The sequence below is a fragment of the Sciurus vulgaris genome (genome assembly GCF_902686455.1).
Source record: "Sciurus vulgaris genome assembly, chromosome: X".
Taxonomy (NCBI): domain Eukaryota; kingdom Metazoa; phylum Chordata; class Mammalia; order Rodentia; family Sciuridae; genus Sciurus; species Sciurus vulgaris.
In genome coordinates, this window is record NC_136471.1 from 96,276,049 (window position 1) to 96,298,857 (window position 22,809).

At 40.3% G+C, this 22,809-nt stretch overlaps 1 protein-coding gene across 3 annotated transcripts in view; it reads right to left on the reverse strand.

Moving 5' to 3' along the window:
- Positions 1-22,491, reverse strand: part of ZNF157 (zinc finger protein 157) — a 35,666-nt gene extending 13,175 nt beyond the window's left edge. For 2 of the 3 annotated variants that reach the window (XM_079123537.1, XM_079123539.1), the window contains exons 1-2: positions 22,249-22,491; positions 13,637-13,824 (exon numbers count right to left, since the gene is read on the reverse strand). In XM_079123537.1, the coding sequence (XP_078979663.1) occupies positions 13,637-13,807 (171 nt within the window). In that variant the 5' untranslated portion in view covers positions 13,808-13,824; positions 22,249-22,491. Of the gene's footprint in view, positions 1-13,636; positions 13,825-22,098; positions 22,229-22,248 lie in introns of those variants that run through there. The other variant, XM_079123538.1, reaches the window with a different exon arrangement.
- Positions 22,492-22,809: the final 318 nt, after the last annotated feature.

Sequence of the window (22,809 nt, forward strand, 5' to 3'; positions counted from 1 at the left end):
AGACTTCAAACAGGGAGGGAAGATAAGACTGAAGATTCAAGATGATGGAAGATGACAGTGAGGATGAATGTAGTTACAGTGCAAACTATGCAAATTCTGCTCAGATACAAACAGGTATAGTACATGCAATAAACATAATTTCTTATAATATTACATTCTCTTATAATATCTATATTAAAAAGTATCTTTTTTGCAGTGCTGGGGATGGAACCCAGGGCCTAGGCAAGTGTTCTACCATTGAACTGCACCCCCAGCCCTACAGTGTCTCTTTAATCCTGCTCAGTGGGTGTAGGTTTATCAGTTGGACAAGATGGTGCACGCCTGTAATCCCAGCAGCTCAGGAGGCTGAGACAGGAGAATTGTGAGTTCAAAGCCAACCTCAGTAACTGATTGAAGTCCTGAGCAATTGAGTAAGACCCTGTATCTAAATAAAATACAAAGAAGGGCTAGGGATGTGGTTCAGTGGTTAAGCGCCCCCGGTTTCAATCCCCAGTACCAAAAAATAAAATAAAAAACAAAATAGTCTAACTCAGAAAAATCTAAGATGAAATAACTAAGTATGTCCTCATATATCTACTGCTAGAAGGCTACAAGATCAAAAAGCCCAACACAACTTTCTTCCATGGGCTTCTTTACGCAGTACTTCATACATCTATTTTCCATAGGCTCTTGGATTTTGTTTAAAGGTAGTCTGCTCTAAAACTCTTTTTTTTGGGGGGGGGACTGGTGATTTAACCCAGGGTCGCTTTACCACTGAGCCATACCCCAGCCCTTTTCATGTTTTATTTTGAGACAGGGTCTCTCTAAATTGTATAGGGCCTCACTAAATTACTGAGGCTGACTTTGAACTTGCAATCCTCCTACGTCAGCCTCCCAAGTCACTGGGTTTACAGGCATGTGCCACCACACCTGGCTTGCTCTAAAACTCTTAAGCCCACAATCAATTATCCAGGTATATCACTGAATGATTTGTGGATCCAAAGCATTTTTGTTACCCCATCAGATGTTAACTTGTTTATCTTTTCTCTTATCACTCCTGTCAGAAAAAAACTGGGTTTTTTTTTCCTTTCTTTTCTTTTCTTTTTTTTTTTTTTTAATACAGGGGATTGAACTCAGGAGCATTTTACCAACTGAACGACATTCCAGGCCTTTTACATTTTTTAATTTTGAGACAAGATCTGGCTAAGTTGCTGAAGCTACCCTTGAATTTGTAATCCTCCTGCCTCAGCCTCCCAAGTCACTAGAATTACCACACCTATCAAAATCTTGTTTTTAATCTTAAACATGGAATTAAAAATCTTTTCTAGGGGCTATGGTTGTAGTTCAGTGGTAGAACACTTGCCTAGCATGTGTGAGGCACTGGGTTCAATCCTCAGTACCACATAAAAATAAACAAGCCAGGCGCACTGGTGAATACCTGTAATCCCAGCAGCTCAGGAAGCTGAGGCAGAGGAATTGAGAGTTCAAAGCCAACCTCAGCAAAGGCAAGGTGCTAGGAAACTCAGTGAGACCCTGTCTCTAAATAAAATACAAAATAGGGCTGGTGATGTGACTCAGTGGCTGAGTGCCCTTGAGTTCAATCCCCAGTACCCAAAATAAATAAACAAAAATTTAAAAAATAAAAAATAAAAAGGACTGAGGATGTATCTCAATGGTACAGTGTCCTTGGGTACCAAATTTTTTTTTAAAAAGAATTGAAAGCAGAGTCTCAAAGAGGTATACTTAGCCAAAGGCAGTAGCACACACCTGTGATCCCAGCCACTTCAAGCTGAGACCAGAAGATAGTGTATTTGAGGCCAGCATGGGCCACACAGCCAGGCCTCATCTCAAAGGTGGGGAGAGGAAGATCTGTATATCCACATTCATAGCAACATTATTTACAATAACTAAAATGTGGAAGCAATTCAAATGTCCATTGATGGATGAATGGAATATTATTCAGCCTTAGAAAAGAAAGGAATTCTGACCTATTACAACAAGGATGAAACAGGAGGGTATTATGCTAAGTGAAATAAGCCAATCACAAAAAAGATGGTACTATTTGATTCCATTTACACGAGATACACAGAATAGTTCACTTATATGAAATATAAAGTCATAGAGACAGAATAGAATGGTAGTTGCCAGGGGAACAGAAGAGGAGGAAATGGGAAGTTAGTGTTTTATAAGTACAGAGTTCCAATCTTATGAGTTCTGAGGATGGATGCTAGTGATGGTTGCACATTATGAATGTTTAATAGCATTGAACTACCTATACAGATATTTTATTGTGTATTTTATCAAGAAGAAGCAAACGGTAAGTTGTGAACTTCGATGGAGAAGTACAGCCTCTAGGAGTTGATGGCCTCAGTCTTACAACTCTGAGGAAGCCAATTCTGTCAACAACCTGAATAAGCTTGAAAGAAGAGTCCTGGCTCTGGAAAAAGATCACAGCCTGGCCAATATCCTTTCATCCTGTGACACCCTGATCAAAGGAATCAGCTAAGCAGTACCTGAAATCCTGACTATATGCATGGTGTTTTATTTCTTTTTTATTTTAGTTGTAGATGGACACAATACCTTTATTTCATTTATTTACTTATATGTAATGCTGAGGATCAAACCCAGTGTCTCACATGCTAGGTAAGCGCTCTACCATGGAATCACAACCCAAGCCCATGAATGTTGTTTTTAAAAAAGAAAAAAACCTGGCTAGGTAGTGGTCATTTCAATTCTTCTTGGGAAGATCTGGGAAGGCAAAGTTTGGAGAGGTAGAGGCCTGATGATAAGGGGAAAGTTGCCACATACATCCTAGAATCATCAGCCTCTAGACAGCATTACTAGGGAGAGTGTGAAGAGGAGGTTTCACTGCCACACACTGAATTCCTTAGAATTAGGTGATCCCGCCAGGCACACTGGTACATACCTGTAATCCCAGTGCTGCAGAAGGGTGAGGCAGGGGGAATCACGAGTTTAAGATCAGCCTCAGGAACATAGGGAGACCCTGTCAAAAATTTTTTTAAAGAACTGGGGATATAGCTCAATGATAAATGTCCCTGGGTTCAATCCCCAGTACTACTACTACTAATTATTATTAATTATTATTAATTACTAATAATTATTATTAGTAGTAGTAATCATAATTATTAACAATAATGTCAGTAGTAGAAGTACTGGGGATTATTAATAATTATAATTATTATTATTTAGTGATCCCTTCCTGGGGTACAAAACTTCAATTTCTAGAACAATATCTTAAACAAATAATCATGGATATGCACACACAAAATAATGAACTTAGGAATTTCACTACTAAATTGCAAATTACACTGAAAATCTATTGATGATTCAAGTACTCAAAGGATAAAATGATATGTAACCATTAAGATTATGTAGAAAATAGGGCTGAGGATGTAGCTCAGTGTTAGAGCACTAGCCTGGCATGTGGAAAGCTCCAAGTTTAATCATCAGACTACACACACACACACACACACACACACACACACACTATCCATTTAACTATATATAGTATAATGATGATCTACATATAGTACAGGCCTATAATCCCAGCTAATCAGGAGGCTGAGGCAGGAGGACTCCAAGTTCAAGGCAAGCCTGGGCAATTTAATGAGACCCTGTCTGAAGAAAATAAAGTAACATAAAAAGATACTGGAACAAATTGACCAAATTATATTTTTATATTGCATGCATATACAAACATCTTAAAATGAATTCCACTACTACGCATAATTATAATGCACCAATAAAGAAAGAAGGATAAAAATTAAAAAAATTAAAAGGGTTAGGGATGTAGCTCAGTGGTAAAGAATTTGCCTAGCACTTGGGAGGCCCTGGGTTCAATACCTGCCAAAAGCCAGGTGCAGTGGCACACACCAGTAATCCCAACTCAGGAGGCTGAGGCAAGAAGATTGAAAATTCAAGGCCAGCCTCAGAAACTAAGCAAGATCCCTGTCTCAAAACACACACACACACACACACACACACACACACACACACACACACACGAGTGGGTGTATGTAACTCCATGGTAGAATGACCCAGTTTCAATCTCCAGTACTGTCAAAACAAAACAAAACAAAAAGCTACCAAAAACTTTTTTCAGAAATAAAACATGGAGCCAGGTGCAGTGGTGCACACCTACAATCCCAGTGGCTCAGGAAGCTGAGACAGGAGGATCACAAGTTCAAATCATCAATTTAGTGAGGCCCAAAGTGACTTAGCAAGACTGTCTCAAAATAAAAAATAAAAAGGGCTGGGGTTGTGGATCAATGGTTAAGTGCTACTGGGTTCAATCCCTGTGAACAAAAGAAAATAGAAAGAAAAGAAACATGAATGCAACTGGAAGACATTAATTATGTTAAGTGAAATAAGTCAGGCACAGAAAGTCAAATACAGCATGTTCTCACATATCTGGGGAAGTTAAAAAAAATAGTTGATCTAGCCCCACATTGTGGCACACACCTGTAATCCCACAACGACTCAGGAAACTGAGGCAGGAGGATTGCAAGTTCAAAGCCAGCTTCAACAACTTAACAAGACCCTAAGCAACTCAGTGAGACCCTGTCTTAAGATTTAAGCTCAGTGGTTAAGCACCCCTGGGTTCAATCCGTAGTGCCAAAAAAAAAAAAAATTATCTCAAAGAAGAGAGTAAAATAGTGGAGACCAGAGCCTGGGGGCAGGAGGAGAGAGGATGGTTAATGGACCCACTGCACGTTTAGATAAGAGGAATAGAGGAATAAATATATTTTTGATACTTGGGATTAAACTCATGAACCCTGAGGTACTACACCACTGAGAACATCCCCTGCTCTTTTTGTTCTTTTTTTTTATTTTAATTTATCTATTTATTTGTTTATTTGTACCAGGGATTGAACCCAGGGGCACCTAGCCACTGCTTTACATCCCCAGCCCTTTTTAATTTATTTTTTTTAATTTTGAGACAGGGTCTCACTAAGTTGCTGAAGCTGCTTCAAACTCGTGATCCTCCTGCCTCGACCTTCTGAATTACTGGGATTACAGGTGTACATCACTGTACCCAGCTCCCCTTCTTATTTTTATTTTGAGACAGGGTCTCACTGAGCTGCCAAGATTGGCCTTAAACTTGCAATCCTCCTGGTTCAACCTCCCAAGTCGTTGAGATTACAGATGTGCACCACCACACCTGGCAGGAAGTATAACTTCTCATGTTCTGTAATACAGTAGAATAACAATGGTTGACAACAATTAATTACATATTTTAAAGTACCAAGTAGAGAAGATTTTAGATGATCTTAACACAAAGAAATGATAAATGTTTGAGGTGATGGATATGCCTATTACTTTCATCTGATCATTGCACATCATATTCATTTATTGAAATATCACCTGGTATCCAATAAATATGTATATTTATTATTTATTTAATTTTTTTCTAGTATTGGGTATTGAACCACAGATATGCTTTACCACCCAGCCATTTTTTATTTTTTATTTTGAGACAGGGTCTAAGTTACCAAAGCTGGCTTTGAACTTGCCATCCTCCTGCCTCAGCTTCCAAAGTCACTGGGATTACAGGAATGAACCACCTGGTCTGGCTTCAATTTTTAAAACTTTATAAAATAAAAACAAACTTAACAGATGCCAGGTAGAGTGGCACATGCCTATAATCTCAGCAAGTTCTGAGGCTGAGGCAGGAGAATCACAAATTCAAGGCCAGACTCTGTAACTTAGTGTAACTCTAAGCAACTTAGAGAGATACTGTCAAAAAAAGGTATTTTTACTGTACTTGCAACTTGAATATAAGCTTAAAATAGTTTCAAATACAAACTATTAAAACAAAATCTATTCATCAAAACAGCATCAAAAAGTAAAGAGTCAGATGTGGTAGTACACACTTGTATCCCAATGACTCACAATACTGAGGCAGGAAGATCACCAGATGGAGACCGGTCTGGGCAACATAGTGAGTCCCTGTCTCAAATAAAATTTAAAAAGGGATGTAGTTCAATGGTAGAGTATTTGCCTACCATGCATGAGACCAAGGGTTCAACTCCCTAGTGCTGCAAGAGAAGAAAAGAAAAAGAATCGTAAAAGTCAAAAGATACTGGCACATTATTAGCATCTCATTCAATCACTGATAATCACTCTGATCCTTTATCATATCATGAAATTGTCTTCTAAGCACAGCCACTCAGGTTTGTAGGCTTCAATTCTTTCTTGTCACATTCCAAATGCAGGCATGGTCTCAGCAACATATGGCTTCACCCACTCAGGTACCACAACAAATGAACTAAAAAGCAATGTCTTCTCTTTCTTTGAGCCTCTTTTGAGGTGTTAATATTGGATTTCCTTCATATAACCCACTTATCCATTCCTTTATCCTCAGCTACTCTCCTTTCTCCTCTCCATTTTTATACAAAACTTTTCCATCTCTGAAAGGGCTTAGTGGTTAATTTGAATTGTCAGCTTGATGGGATTAAGAGATGCAGATGATTAAGAGGTCTCTGGTTGTGTCCATGAGGGCATGTCTAGGAATGACTGGAATGTGAAATAAGAACTAAAGTGGAGACCCTCCCTAAGCGTGGGCAGCACTGCCCAATAGGATGGAATAAAAGCTGGAAGAACAAGGAAGCGGATGCTCTTCTTGAACAGGTTCTTGATCGCTGCTTTGATCATCTGAGGATGTCAGACTCTCACTTCTTCACCCTTTCAAAAAGGACTCTGCCAGTGATTCTCCAGGTACTTTCCAGAAGCCTTGGTCTTGGACTAGGGTAGCACTGTTGATCTTTCTTGTTCTGGGGCTTCTGCGTCTTGGACTGTGCAGCTGTCGGTTCTTCCCGATCTCCAGCTGCAGACAGCCATTGTGGACTATCCAGCTTCTGGTCACAAAAGTCAATCTAATACATCCTCTTTTAATAATCATAATTCCTGTTGATTCGGTTCCTCTAGAGAACCCTGACTAATATAAAGGGACAGTAGGGTTAATCACTGTGCTGGTCTAGATTGCAAGCAGAATACTAGTCTAGCAAGTACCTCCCTTAGTCCACTTGCACTCAGATACGGTAAGGTCACATAAGTACAGAACTAGTGAGCTACTGTACCACTAGGCAATATGGCTGCATTCACTGTTGACCTCCATTTTGCCAGATAAGGTGAAGATAAAAACCAGCCCTCAGGAATCTGACACCCATCAGGTCTTAAGAATTCTGACATAAAGATTTAAAAATATAGTTAAAGTTTCTTGCTTAGGATTCATCCCTGCTGTGGCATTACTAGTTGTAGCCCTGGTCCTGCTACCACTGCATCAGGTAGGAAAGAAGAAAGTCAAGGTGATATGGGGGAAAAAGAGAAAAGCATAGCATCCAACAAAAAAGCAGAATCTATTTGGTGGGGACACTTCCTTTTTCCCCCTTATGTTGAGGATGAGCAAACATTTGAGAAGTATAAGTCAGTCCTCTGTGTTTGTATCTCCTCCAACTCCTGTTTTAAACATCTGGGTTTCAATTGTCTGCTGCAATTCACTGCACAAGGATTGAATGCATTCCTAGGTCTGAAGAAATGTGACTCAGGGGCCCAAACTGGTGCAATATTTTCTGTTGTGCATATTTTATAGCACTGTGAGCATTAAATATACCACTGGGTAAGCAAAGACCAGTTAAGAGGCAGTGCCTATTCCTGTCTGCACCTATTAGTGGCCCTAGGGGCTATCACCAATTGTCTGACTTGACAACTATGTTCAGGATCTTACCCCTGGGGAATCTGGCACATAGATATTTACTGTCTCTGTCTTTTTGTTGGCAAACAGAACAGTTCTTACTGGTGTTTTGTGCTTTGGAGGGTACACAAAGAATTATAGTTGTCCCTTGGTATCCCTAGAGGATTGGTTGTAGGACCCCTGCAGATACCAAAATACACAGACACTCAAATCCCTCATATAAAATGGTGTAGTATTTGCAAAGATCCTTCATTTGCCTCCTCTATGTTTTTGTGTTTTGTTTTTTGCAGTGCTGAGGATCAAGGTCAGGATCTTGCACATGCTAGACAAGCACTCCAACACTGAGCTATACCCCCAATCCCTCTTGAAATCATCTCTAGATTACTTATAACACCTAATACAATGTAAGTGCCATGTAAATAGTAGTCATGCTGTATTGTCTAGTGAATGGTGACAAGAAAAAAAAGTGTGTACATTTAGTACAGACGTTATTTTTTCCAAATATTTTCCATGTATGATACCATGCATATGTGGCATACACAGGACCAATTTTTACACTTAGAATCTCCCCCACCTCTGCATTGCTGCAAAACTCCCTATTCCATGGACCCAGGTGGCTACTACAAGCAGGCATACAGGGATATGCTTGTTGATTCTATTCACCTTCTAAAGCTGAAGGGGGTTCTTCTGGTGGGCATCAATGTATCTCACTTTAATGCACCCCTAAAATTCCTATAGGGAATTTCCATAGGGCCAAGAATGGCCAGTATTTCATTGCCCTTCTGCCTGACTATATGGCCAGCTCCCTGGCCACAGCCCATGAATCAGTAAAACTCAAACACAGGGGTTCTCAATTTTCAATTCTTTCATCATTGCTAGCAAGTAATAAAGCACTTCGCCCAACTCAGTTGATTTTCATTTACTTTATTCAGTCACAACTGTAGCCTTCCAAGTCAGGATACTGTCCATTTACCTTGGAACTATGACCCACAAACCAAGCAGCTCTTATTTGGTCAGTTGAAAGCAGGGACACTGTCCAAGTGACAATAGAATCTGCCACCTCATCACATATCAATTGCAAGAAAAAAGAGTTTACTGATGCTCATAAATATGCTAACTCCCTACATTCCCCTGGTAGCATAAGCCTGCACAAACCATTTGGAATTTATTATGGAATTCCTCAGGGTACGGCCCTCCCCATTAGTACATTTCTCCATCATTTGAGACATCATGGATATTTTAGATCTCAAAATTAACGTCCTTCAATCATAGGGACAGTTTCAGTTAATATCTATCCAATAGCAAGCTAGTAACTGTCCCTCCATTGAAAATTCTCTAGTCCAAAATCCTAGTAGTTACCACTGGGAGGCGCTCATGGGCTTTTGCCATAAGCTCCAGTCCATATTCTACACAGGGCTATTGTGCAGAGACTTTGTTTTTATCAGCACCCCAGGTTCTATTCTATACATTGTGGGTTTGGACAATCTTATTGGTTCCCATTTAGTATCTCCAAGTAATAGTGCTTGAAGGGTGAATTTACAATACTAGGGAAGGGAAACATTCCACAATCAGATACGATGTCCATCTCCATAATGCATTCAGGTAAAAGAGATGCAACTACTTCTCATAAAGCCTGTTCAAATAGACCAGTTCTTCCCCACACTTTTACTGTAATCCCATTAACCCTTACATTCCTATGTGTAACTCCATTAGGATTTCACCAACAGGTTCTGGTTTCAGGATGCCAGGTAGGGCAAGTGTTCCCCCATCAGACATAATATCCATAACCATGGAACATTCAGGGAAAGCCCATTTGAGCATGCCAATTTTCATCACAACTTCCACCTTAGTCCTATCAACCTGTACATTTCCATATTCTCTCAATCCAATTGTAGCCCATGCTAGTGCTTCAGTGGATTTTGGTACCTCAGTGAATGAGGCTCCAATGTCAAGGAGTACCAGAAACTCCATTTTTCCACCCACTTCACTCACTTCAGTGCATAAGGCTTTGGGTCCCCACTGAGGGGTGAAACCAAGAAAATCTTCATTTTGGGTCAATTTTTTTCTTGATTAATTTGCTTCAGACAGTTGAGGGTGGGGTTCTTATTGTAATCTTTCCCATCTGACTTTTTATTTTGTGCTTTATCTTATTTTACTTAATTTTTATTTGACGTGCTGGGGATGGAACCCAGAGCCTCCTACATGCTAGCCAAGCACTCTACCACTAAGCTATATGCCCAACCCATGCCTTGTGACTTTTTAAATTTCTCCAAACTGGAATAAATAAGCAGACTTGTTTGGGGTCCTTTAATGTTTGGGAATAAACAGCAGATTCCTTTGATCTAACCAACCTTCCATAGAGCTGTATTAAGAATTTTGTCTCAACCCCATGAGTATCTATTTTATTCATCCCAATTTTTCATAACTATCTGAAGATTTCTCCCTTGGTCAATTTAACTCTACCCTGTTTCCCCATTTTCTTCTTAATCATCTTAATGGTTTTATTAGCATATGTAAGGCCCAGGAAGGGAGATTATATAGCAAATTTAATGAGGCTTCCATTTCTTAATTATATAGCAGTAAGTTTGCTCAGAGTGCCCACACAAAAGCCCACTAGCCTGCTATGGTACTGGGGATTGAACCAAGGGGTGCTCTACCACTGAGCTACATCCACATCCCTTTTCATTTGTTTTGAGACAGGGTCTCACTAAGATGCCCAGGCTGGCATCAAACTTGCAATCCTTGCAGGGGTGGTGGCACAAGCCTATAATCCCAGCAGAGGCTGACTCAGGAGAATCATGAGTTCAAAGCCAGCCTCAGCAACTTAGCAAGGCCCTAAGCAACTCAGTGAGACCCTGTCTCTAAATAAAATACAAGCTAGGGCTGGGAATGTGGCTCAGTGGAGTGCCCCTAGGATCAATCCCTAGTACCAAAAAAAAAAAAAAAAAAAAAAAAAAGCCTTGCAGTCCTCCTGTCTCAGTCTCTTGCAAGTAGCTGGGATCACAGGCATGTGTCACCAGTGCACCACTGCACAGGGCAAAAGGAGTCACCTTAACCATAGGGTAATGGGCACAGTCAGCAGGTGGATACCCTGATAATGATAAAGCCAGTCTCACCATGACTTGTATATGAAGCATAACTGTGGTTTCATTTGGGATGTTCCACTTGCCAGTCACAGGGGGAAGTTCCCCCTACTCAGGAAAAACACACTTTACAATGGCTTTTGTTGAGTGGGCTAGGTTGGCTGTTCCCTCATGAGTAACTTTCTGTGTCTGGATCAAGTCTAGATATTGGTGATTGTTCCATAGTGAGTCTTGCATCAACCCAAACATGCTCTTCCACTCTGCAGCATTTGAAAGCAAAGATACTGTTTACAAATTAGTTATTCTCACAACCCACATCAGTAAAGGTTCTTCAGAAAGTTGACCATACTAATCTACAAAATAGACAACTCCTTTACACCATACCACCTGGCTTCAGTAATTTCTAGATTTTGCCCTCCCTCAGAGTTGGTAACCAGAGGTCTTAGAGGTACTCTCTGTTGTCTGAGCATGATCTTTCCTTTTGGGGGTGACTGCAAGGTTAGTAGTCAAAGCTCCAACTAACCAAAATCTAAGTTTGGTCCAACAACAAGATCTGATCCAGCATTTTCTTTTGAAAAAAATTTTATTGGTGTATGATAACTACATAATAGTGGGATCCATTAGGCCATATTTGTACATGCACATAACATAATTTTTTCAATCTTAGCATTCTCTCTTTCATTTAGTTATTATAGGTAACAAAACCCAAAGGTTTGTATATTTTGCACTTTTTCTTATTAGTGTGCATTTCCTTATGCATCCAGTGAACCAACTACCCAGGAGCTGCATTTAGTATAAATTCTATTGGTAAATTTTGCTTTGAGTACATGATTCGAACACATACTGTTACAAATCTTTTTACTCCAAACAGGGTCTTTTTCTCTCTCAGAATTGTGGAAACAATAACAAAACCAAGCAACAAAGGAAGTCTTATTCTTTACCAAGAACAGAAGCAGAAGCTGGGTGCAGTGGTGCATACCTGTAATCCCAGAGGCTTGAGAGGATAAGGCAGGAAGATCGTGAGTTCAAAGCCAGCCTCAGCAACTTAGCAAGGCCCTACGTAACTCAGTGAGACCATGTCTCTAAATAGAATATTAAAAATATAAAAAAGGGCTGGGGATGTAACTCAGTGGTAAAATGCCCCTCAGTTCATTCCCCAGTACCAAATGATAATGATGATGATGATGATCATCATCATCATCAGTGGTTGCCAGAAGAGGCATGGGCAAAAGAAAAGGATGAAAAGCTGAAGCACAGGTGAAACTGTTTATATGAAACTGAAATAGTGGATATATGTCATTAACCATTTATCAAAACCTATAGGTCTCCGTAGTAGAGCACTTGCAAGGCCCTGGGTTCCATCCCCAGTACTAAAATAAAAAAGTACAAAAGAGTGAACCCTATCATAAATGGCAAATGTTAACTAATAATAATATATCATTATTGGCTCATTAAGTATAACAAAAGTAGCACACTAAAGCAAGATATTCATAATAGGGGAAGTTGGGCAAGGTGGGCATGCCTGTAATTCCAGCAGCTCCAGAGGCTGAGACAGGAGGATTGCAAGTTCAAAGCCAACCTCAACAATTTAGTGAGGCCCTAAGCAACTTGGTAAGACCCTGCCTCAAAATAAAGTTATTTTTAAAAAGGGGCTGGGGATGTGGCTCAGTGGTTAAGCAACCCTGGGTTCAATCCCCAGTAACAAAAAAAAGGGAAAACTGTAAGAGGTAGAAGGAAGAAAACAATATACTGAACTATATATATTATCTTCTCAATGTTTCTATAAATCTAAAATGGTCATTATGTCTATTAATTCCACTCAAAATGCGCTGTTGCTTAAAATCCAGCAATTGCATTATCACGTATTTATCACACACAAAAGCCTTACATGAACAATCACAGTATCCTTGTGTGTGTGGTACTGGGGATCGAACCTAGGACCTCACACATGCTAAGCATATGCTCTCCTACTGACCTACATCCCCAGCTCAAAAACATAGCATTGGGGTTGGGGATACAGCTCAGTTGGTAAAGTGCCTGCCTCACATGCACGAAGACCCTGGGTTCAATCCCCAGGGCATCTGGGGATTTAAAAAAATAGCATCTTTATTCCTAATAGCCAAAAGCTAAAACCACCATGATGTCCTTCAATTAGTGAATGGTTACACTGTGACACATTCACACTATGGAATACTACTCAGCATTTAGAAGGAACTATTGCTACACTGCAATGTGGATGAATCTGCAGAAATTATGCTGAGTCAAAGAAGTAAATTCCAAAAGGTTATACTACGTGATTCCATTTATTACAGCATTCTTTTTTTTTTTTTTTTTGTTTTTTGGTACCAAGGATTGACCCCAGGGGAGCTTAACCACTGAGTTACTTCCCCAGCCCTTTTTTATATTTCATTTAGAGACAGGGTCTCACTGAGTTGCTCAGGGCCTTGCTAAGTTGCTGAGGCTGGCTCTGAACTCTTGATCCTCCTGCCTCAGCCTCCCAAGATGCTGGGATTACAGGCATGTACCACCATGCCCAGCCTATTATAACATTCTTGAAATGGCAAAATTATATTGTATTAGGAGACAGATAAGAAGTTGCCAGAGGTTGAGGGAGTGGGGATGGAAGGGGAGTGGTCATGGCTTTTAAAAGGTGACATGAGAGATCCTTGTGGGATGGAAATATTCTGTATATCAATATCCTGGTAATGATCTTGTACCAAAGTTTAACAAGATGTTACCATAGGGGGAAACTAGATGAACAGTATACTGCATTTGAATCTATAATTATTTCAAAATAAAAACAGAACTACAAAAATAATAAAATAAAAAAACAAATAGAAAAACGTAGGCTCCTCCTCACCTCAAATGGTCTTCCAGGTTCTCCTGGAATCTGGGTAGGGAACCTCTGTGGTGATTTCCCATTAGCTGGCATGTTCATCCTGGGCCTCAGCCCCTCTTCCAAAGCTGGAGAGATATCTTTATGTGGGCAATTCTGCAGCCTCCAGTAAGGTACAAGACCCAATGGCTCCATAGAGACACCAAGAAATCCTAAAAGGAACCAGTTTCCATATTATCAGCGTTGTTTCACTCTCAGCCCATAAAGTTCAACAACTCCTACTTTGAGTATTACTAAGTGTGGATTATGAAAATGATAATGAAATTTGGAGTCAAATTAAGAAACTTGGAGTCCCTTACGTTTTGAGTGGCTCTGCAGAGTGTTTCATACTCTACCAAGCCAACCTACTCCTCAATTCCAGATCTGAGTTTGAAGGGAAGGTAGTGAAAGAATGGACATTTTTTTTAAGCTGTCTGTTTTATCTCAACTCCCTAAGGTCTCCCTCCCAGTGACGGGAACAAAGCCCTTAAAGCTGTTCCAGGAAATAGCCCCAAACAGAGAGTAAAAGAGTAATTGGAGCAAGATAGTATTCAGGCAGTTAAGACACCAGAATCTACACCCTGTTGTAAAACATTGTGAAACATGTTGTATGTTATCAGCAAACCCAGACCCCCTTTGAAATTTCCCGGCAGCTTTGTTCCCCTTTTCCCTTTCATGTGCGACCCCTCCCGATGTGTGGTCTCTGCCTTTATAAACCTACAAGATTTTTTGCTCAGGACTCGACTCCTCGACTCCTGCGTGAGTCACGAGTTGGGTCCCAGCATGCTGGAATAAACACCTCTTGCGATTTGCATCAAGTGACGCCTCCTGCGGTTGATTGGGGTTGCCGTCCATCCATGGGACAGAGTTGGGGTTTCCTTTTTGGGGGCCTTACATTTGGGGGCTCGTCCAGGATAAGACAGCCCCCCCTCATCCGCAGAGTCGACCTTGGAGGTAAGAAGGGGTACCCCGAAGTTGTCTGTCTTTGTCTTGTGTTTTGTTAGTTGGTCTGGTTCTGTGAGCGCACTTTTGGTTTGGTTTGGCAACCATTGGGTGACTCGTGAGAGTGGCCGAACAGTGGTCGGTAGATGTGCCTGGAGGGCCACAGGTTGCAGCCCTGGGGGATGCCCCAAGGGTGGAGGAGAGCCAGGGACGCCTGGTAGTCTCCATCGGTAAGGGCACTGATCGGGTTAAGATCGCGCCTGTCTGATTCTGATGTGTGTTTGTGGCGGACAAGGTGGAGGAAGAGTTGGAACAACTGCAGGGTTCTCGGCCAGGGCTACTCTCGGGTGGACCCCAAAGGTTTCTTCTCCGGACTCCCCCTCCCGACAGCCCTGAAGGGTAACTTAGCAAAGTAGCTTCAGTCTCAAAAGTAATGAAAAATAAGGTCTCATAATTTTCTTTAACATCCAACCTGTCCTGATGAGATGGCTAAAATGCCTTAGACACAAAGTTTCTGTTAAAACCTGTTAGATCCTTCCAGATCTCAGTCAAGGCTTACATTGAAATATAAATAAAAGAAGCCTAAAGGCTCAAACCCAAGAAAAAAAAGAGTAAAAAGAGTCTTTAAAACTCCAGCAAAGTAAATGCTATGGTACTTTACTAAAGTAATTAATGGCCGTATCATTTTTCCAGGACTCTTGTTTTTTTTTTAATTATATGTTTTTTTGAGCTCATGATTTTTTAATCAGTTCTATTTTTATTCAACTAGAGTTTTTGAACATCTGTTACACTGCAATGGAGATTCACCTATAAAGTTACAAAGCTTTTGATTTTGTGTTATTTGTATGTTGTGCTGTCTGATGTCATGTTTTGTCTGTATCAAAACTGAGCGCTCCTAAAATTAAAATTTAAAAATGGATCCAGATACTTTTAATTCACGTGATTTAAAAAGGTTCAAATTGGGTAAACTAATAAAAGTAAAATGTCTTTGAAAATAACTCAAGTCTCTAGGTGGTCAAGCTAATAAAATATTGATGTTAATAAAGTGTCTAATATCAATTGTTTCTAGGACTTTTCTTCAACAGGAAAGAGACAGCAAATACTGTACAGGACACTTGTCTGATATCTTGGTTTTTACAGAATCAGTGAATTAGAGTTAACATGTATGGGATTACTCAAATGTGTTTGTAGAGACATCTGATTAATTTACAAAGTTAAAATGCTAATTGTTAAATAACATCGAGTACTTTTAACTCCTTAAATTCCATGGGGTATCATACTTAAACATTATTGGTGTTTTCATAGGTTGGTAAATAAAAGGGTTTAAACTTGCTTTGTGTCATCACTAAACTAAAAACAAGGTTACTAAGAGTTATGTCCTAACAAGTGTAATTCTATATACAAAGGGTCCCAAAAGTTTCAACTGTGTTTCAATTAGAGTACTATAAACAACAGAATATTTAATCTTATTAAAATAGAGTAATGTATCTAAATTCAGAAATTTTGTAAGAGTTGTTTCAGAATGTGAACAAAAAGGGGTCAACAAATAGGAAAGAGAAAATAAAAGGTTCTGGGTATGGAAATATATTTAGTAAAAGGAAAAAGGAAATGTTTCTGGGTAAGAAAGTGCTTGTGTGATGAAATACATGAGGGTCTAAGTAAGTGCTAAGAAAGTCTGTGTAAGTAAAGGGCAAGTTTCAACAAGTTTGTGTGTAACTAAGTTGGTTATATGTATGTGAGACAACTAAAACTATTTAAGGTTTTCCTAAGGTGAAATACTAATGTTCTGATATAAACCAAAGTTTAATCTATATGGTAGAATGACATGGTAAAATGACAAGGATTTGAAACACTAATTTACTCTTAACTTTGTGTCTATTATTCTTTAGAACATTAGTCTTAAAAATTGGGGTGTATACAATTATGGTTAAACAACTGTTATAGAGTATTGTACTATGTTCCAGAGTCTACATTTTTCTTTAAAAACTAAATTTGGTAAGATAAAAGTGTCAAGGTAATTGTGAAATGGTCACTAGTTGTATATTAAATGTGTTCATATTTTTCAGGTACACAAGTTTTTAAAGCAGGGAATTTATCAAGCTCTGCTATTCTCCAAATTAAACTTGTCTGTAATGGTAATCTTAAACTTATAAAGAGTAAATTTTATTGGGGATTTATTTCTATCATTTAATGTTCTATTATAGGACCTGCTATCAATAGGGTATGTGTAAAATTTGTCACTTTTTACACTGAGATAAAGAATTTCAAATGTAAATGTATTTCTAAACATTAGAGTCTGATTTGTTTAAAGGTTAATATTGTGAAACATGAAAACATTTTGCCACTTAATCACACAAAAGGAAAGTTAAAAGCTCTCTCAGCCTTTCTTTGATTCATGTTTTAGATACTATGTTAAATTGTGTTAATTATAAAGTTTATATAGACTCAGGAAACAGTATATGTAAACTACTTAATGATATTTAAGGAAGAAGCAAAGATCAACATCAGAATTAGAACACTTAAGATCTGTAAAGAGCCACGCCTTACCTGAGATAAGGCTCTGCCTCCCACCTCACTGTGTAGAATAGCTCCAAAATAAGTCAGACTTCAGCTTATTTAAAGTTATAGTCAAAAAAATTGGTTCCTGTTGTAAAAGTACTGTGATCTCAAATAGGGGATAGAATGTGGTTCTCAATCAAAATTCAAGATAGCTATTATACAAGCTGAATATATTTTTACTCTTGCTAATTTCATTTTGTAAAACTGTTACCTGTTAATGTTTTGCAGAAGTAGCTGCTTCAAGAACATACAACCTAGGTAACTTGTGATAATAAGCCATCACCTATAGAACAGATAGTGGTAACTTCCAGTACTAATACAGACTCCAGTTAGATAAAAGGGTAAATAACTGTGAAGTTATGGACATTAAAGTTAAAGCCCAGTACTCTTACTTTATGACTGGTGAGACTGGCTTGCTGGATGATTAAGATCAAACTTAGAGATTGGAGTTAAATACAGAGGTCAAGAAAATTCCATATTTGGGTCTTGCCCTCAAAGTCAGCCTGAACTCACGGAATAAGAGGACTTCTCTAAGGAACGTTGCAACTCTGGGTCACACAACCTCCTGATCAAGGAGATTGTTGAGACTAGAGGATGAAAAATCACTCAGTGCATCTGCTGCAGAGGAGGGTCATGGAAAAAGGGAAACATCCCTTGATGCTTTCAAAGGAAGTCACCTCATCAAGAGACCCTGCCTAACCAAAGTCACTGGTGGAACTAGGAAGCCGCTCTTAAGTTCTCTATGAGTGACCCCTGTGGGAACTCAGCTGACTCTTTAACAAAACAGAAACCAGGTCAATTTGACCGGCTTGATCTTAGACACCCAGCAAAACAGTTAAAACCAAAGTATAGCCATTCTTGGGCATTTAAAGGAAATAATAGTTAAATGTAACTTAAGATGTAGCCTGATAACTATCAAGAGAAACTGCCAGAGTCAGAAGTCTTTAGTCAATGTAAGGCCTGCAGACCTTCCTAAGCTACACAGGTAGACTTAATCTATGTTTGCTAGTATGATTATCTATTCCTAAGTAACAGAAGTATAGAGATCTCTACTAAACACAGGTTATACCAATAAAGGGATATTTTACAAAATCAGATGACATTAAGTAGCTTAACTCTATTTTCTGGGGACATCTATGACATTAAGAGTTAAATGTTGTGTTTACATTCCTGATAACCTGGACAATGTTAAAGTCCCCAAATGACGGCCTTGTCCTCTCCAGCCTTTGCTAGGCCTAGTTATGGGAACAATTTCTCAGTTCTTCCACCTCCTGGTAGAGGAGATTGACTTCTGTCATTTTCATGATACTCAGTGGCATGTTTCAGATGCTGCAACATTTACTTTGTACTAATCTCCTTTCAGTACTCATCTCTTTTTGTTCTTCTATCATAGAAGCACCCACCCCCAGATGACTTTACAACCTGCTCTGCCCCAACCAGACTTCTTCCTTGGACCCCTCGATTGACCCGATTTTTTAAAAAAGGAACTCCAAACTGCTTGCCCCTCGCTGCCCCCTTTCAGCTTCGAAGACCGACCGACACCCCTTTTTATTTCCTTAACAAGCAGTTAGGAGTTCCTAAAGCTAAAGGGGGAATGAAGCCAGAATTGGGAACAGGTAGTTAGTGTAGAAATAGGGGATCGGGTCAAATCGAGGAAGTGGAGGCCATAAAGTCATCTGCCTCTGCAAGTTGGAGACTGCCCCTGGAAGAATAGAATGTCAAGGATCTCCGGAGGCCACTGATTACCAAATTTACCTGCCTTTATCAAGGACTGTTTATCAAGGACTGCAAACAAGGGGCTGCTAATTGGTGCCCCCTGGGCCCTTGCCTGCCTGAAAAGTCAATGGCATCGCCGCCTGGATTCATGCTTTGCATGTCAAGCCTGCACCACCACCAGACCCAACGTGGAAAGTGGAAAAATTGGACAACCCCCTCAAGCTCCACATCCACCGTGTTCCTGCTCCTGTTGACACACCTCCTGCCAATAAGTAGTCCCAACCCTCATGCCCCCCAACGACTAACATGGCAGGTCCTCTCCCAGACTGGAGATATAATATGGAGCACCACCAGGGAGAAACCCCTTTGGGCTTGGTGGCCATCCCTAACCCCAGACATCTGCGCCTTAGTAGCTGGGTTAGATAATTGGGATATCCCTACCCTGACTTCTGAGGAGGCCCGTAGACGTTGGCCAACATCACCCAGGCCTTTTGGGGGAACAGAATACCGCCTAGTTGAAGGGTACAACCCAGGATGTAACTACCCACACTCCCGTGACAATCTAAAACAGACCCCTTTCTACGTCTGCCCCCGGGATGGGAGGTCACGAAATATGGCAAGGACGTGCGGAGGTATAGACCATTATTATTGCTCTGCATGGGGGTATGAGACTACTGGCAACACTTATTGGCGCCCCACCTCCTCCTGGGATTTAATAACCGTACAGCAAAATCTTACGGCAGCCAAATGTAACAACCAGGGGTGGTGTAACCCTCTGAACATCTCCTTCACGGAGTCACCTTCATCAGGGAGAGAGTAAGTGCTGTACAGGTACTAATGCTCAGGCAACAATACCAGTCCCTCCACCAAGGAAATAGCTTTGGAGAAGAGTATATAGAGACAGAAGTTCCATGATTAGAACTTACCAAAAAATAAAATGGGGAAATGAAAGAATGGACATTTTTTTAAGCTGTCTGTTTTATCTCAACTCCCTAAGGTCTCCCTCCCAATGACGGGAACAAAGCCCTTAAAGCTGTTCCAGGAAATAGCCCCAAACAGAGAGTAAAAGAGTAATTGGAGCAAGATAGTATTCAGGCAATTAAGACACCAGAATCTACACCCTGTTGTAAAACATTGTGAAACATGTTGTATGTTATCAGCAAACCCAGACCCCCTTTGAAATTTCCCGGCAGCTTTGTTCCCCTTTTCCCTTTCATGTGCGACCCCTCCCGATGTGTGGTTTCTGCCTTTATAAACCTACAAGATTTTCTGCTAGGGACTCGACTCCTCGAGTTGGGTCCCAGCGCGCTGGAATAAACACCTCTTGCGATTTGCATCAAGTGACGCCTCCTGCGGTTGATTGGGGTTGCCGTCGATCCATGGGACAGAGTTGGGGTTTCCTTTTTGGGGGCCTTACAGTGGAAGCAGGGCACAGAATGGTGAAGCTCCATAGGGTAGGCAAGGAAGGGACTTGTTCCTGGGGACCTGGTGAGTGACTGCAGGCAGAAGACTAGCAATCTGAGTGAAAATGTATGGGTAGTCTCTTCTGCCACCTTTTGTTATTTTTCCATTTTAACATTTAAAATCTTTCTCCCTCTCTGAAATTTTTTTTTTTTGGCTGTAATGGGGATTGGATTCAGGGGTGCTTTGCCACTGAGTTACATCCCCAAACTCTTTGTTTTATTTTGAGACAGGGTCTTGCTAAGTTGCTGGGGTTGGTCTCAAATTTGCATTCCTCCTGCCTCATCCTCCCAAATTCCTGGGATTCCAGGTGTGCAACACCACAACCAACTGAAAAAAAAAAAAACTCTCTTAAATTCTACAGGGAATATTGAGTCTTTTCTCTCCAAAAAATGTAAACATTAATACTGTTATTTATTACATCAACACATTAGGGAGGGGTGACATGCTGTTACTAACTTAAACCCCAAAAGCATCTAACACAATAAACAGCCATACTAATAAAAGCTCAAACTAAAATTAGGGAAGAAGAAAATAAGTTAAATATCACAAAAATCACTTATGAAATTGAAACATAGCCCTGAAATATTATACCAAAAAGTATAATGATGAAACTATTACCATTGAAATTAGTATAAAGGGCTGGGGGTGTAGAAGAGTGCATGCTTAGTATATGTGAGGCCCTGGGTTCCAGTCCTACACCACAAAAACAAAAAAGAAAAAGAGGTAATCCTAGCAAGGCAGGAGGATCAGAAGCTGAAGGTCAGCCTCAGCAATTTAGCAAGACCTTGTCTCAGAATAAAAAATAAAAGGGACTGGGGATGTGGCTCAGTGGTAAAGTGCCCCTGGGTTCAATCCTAGCACGCATGTGCACACACACACACACACACACACACCACACTCATACAAAATGATAGGAATGCCCGCTATCTCTCAAAAATTGTTTTGTGAGCTCTAGATAAAAGAGTCAGAGTAAACATTGAGAAGAAATGAAAATGTAGCTTTCTTTGCCAGTGATATGATTTTATACATAGAAAACTTATCAGACTTGCTATCATTCATAAAGTACAGTGATAAGGGACTGGATACAAGATAAAATGGTAACAGCAGATAAATTTTTCCCTATAATAGCAATGAGCAAATGGAAAGTGAAGAAAAATCTATTAATAATTATCATAGCAGGAAATATATAAAACATGTAGGAATAAACTTGTTAAAGGAGCTTAAGAAGTTTTAACTTTTTTGACAGCTAGAGGTAAACATCTGTAATCTCTGAGACTCAGGAGGCTGAGGCAGGAGAATTGCAATTTTGAGGCCGGTATCTACAAGTTGGTGAGACTGTATCTCAAAACAAAAAATAAAAAAGGGCTAGGGAATGTAGCTCAGTGATAAAGTACCCTAGGTTCAATCCCAAGTAACAGAGAAAAAATAATTTTTTTAAAATGATGCCAAGGGGCTGGGTTTATGGCTCAGTGGTAGAGCACTTTCCTAGCATGTGTGAGGCGCTGGGTTTGATTCTCAGCACCACAGATAAGTAAATGAATAAAATAAAGGTCTATCAACATCTAAAAAATATTTTTTTAAAGTGATGCTGCAAGGGGGCTGAAAACAGACTACCTCAGAGGCTCCCAACCTTGACCCCCAGACTCCCATTCACTGGATCCTTTAATTCACCAGCAACTGACACACAAAACCTTACAGTTTATCCTTCCCAAAATACAACAAAGCCATCACCTCAAAATCACCTGAGAGACTGTCACGCCATATACCTTAATGCACTGACTTTGGTGCCACGCGCCGAGACTTAAACGGCCTCTAAGGACCATTTCCGTTTCCTGTCCTCACCCCAGACACCGCACCTTCTAGGACTGTTGGTTTTGCACCCAATCATAAGAGTTGAGAGGTTGCAGTCTACTCACACTTGAACAAGGTGTTGTTACGGATCGGCAGAGACTTTGGTCATGAATGGCGTTGTCAGGAGATCAACATGGCCGCGCTAAAGCTTTTCTCCATGAGAGCCGCCATCTTCGCACCCAATTCCGTACAGCGGACTGTTCCACAGAAGGCGGAGTCGAGGGGGTGTTCAGGTGTAGTAACCTTGCGAAGGCAAGCTTCTGGTAGACGCTGAACTTTGGAACTGAATTCTGTAGATCTGTGCAATGTTTAGTGAAATAAAGTTGCCTTCCCTTCCGGGAGCATATGAAGGTGTACCCTGAACTCCAAGGTAGACACATGGAGCAAGAGGGGAAAGGACCCAGGGTGGTACAGTCCTCTCCTTGGCGCTACCACTGGAATGAGAAGTCAGGTAAAAACAGTACAGGTTCCCTCCTGGGCGATACCACTGGAGAAGAGAGGGGAAGAGTCAGGGTGGTAAGTCTCCTCTAAATGTGCTGCAATTGCTGTAGAGGGGACTTGAATCCCCCTCAATTTCCATTGCCTGGCTAAGAGGATAATAGCCAGGAATAATAAAAATAATAGCC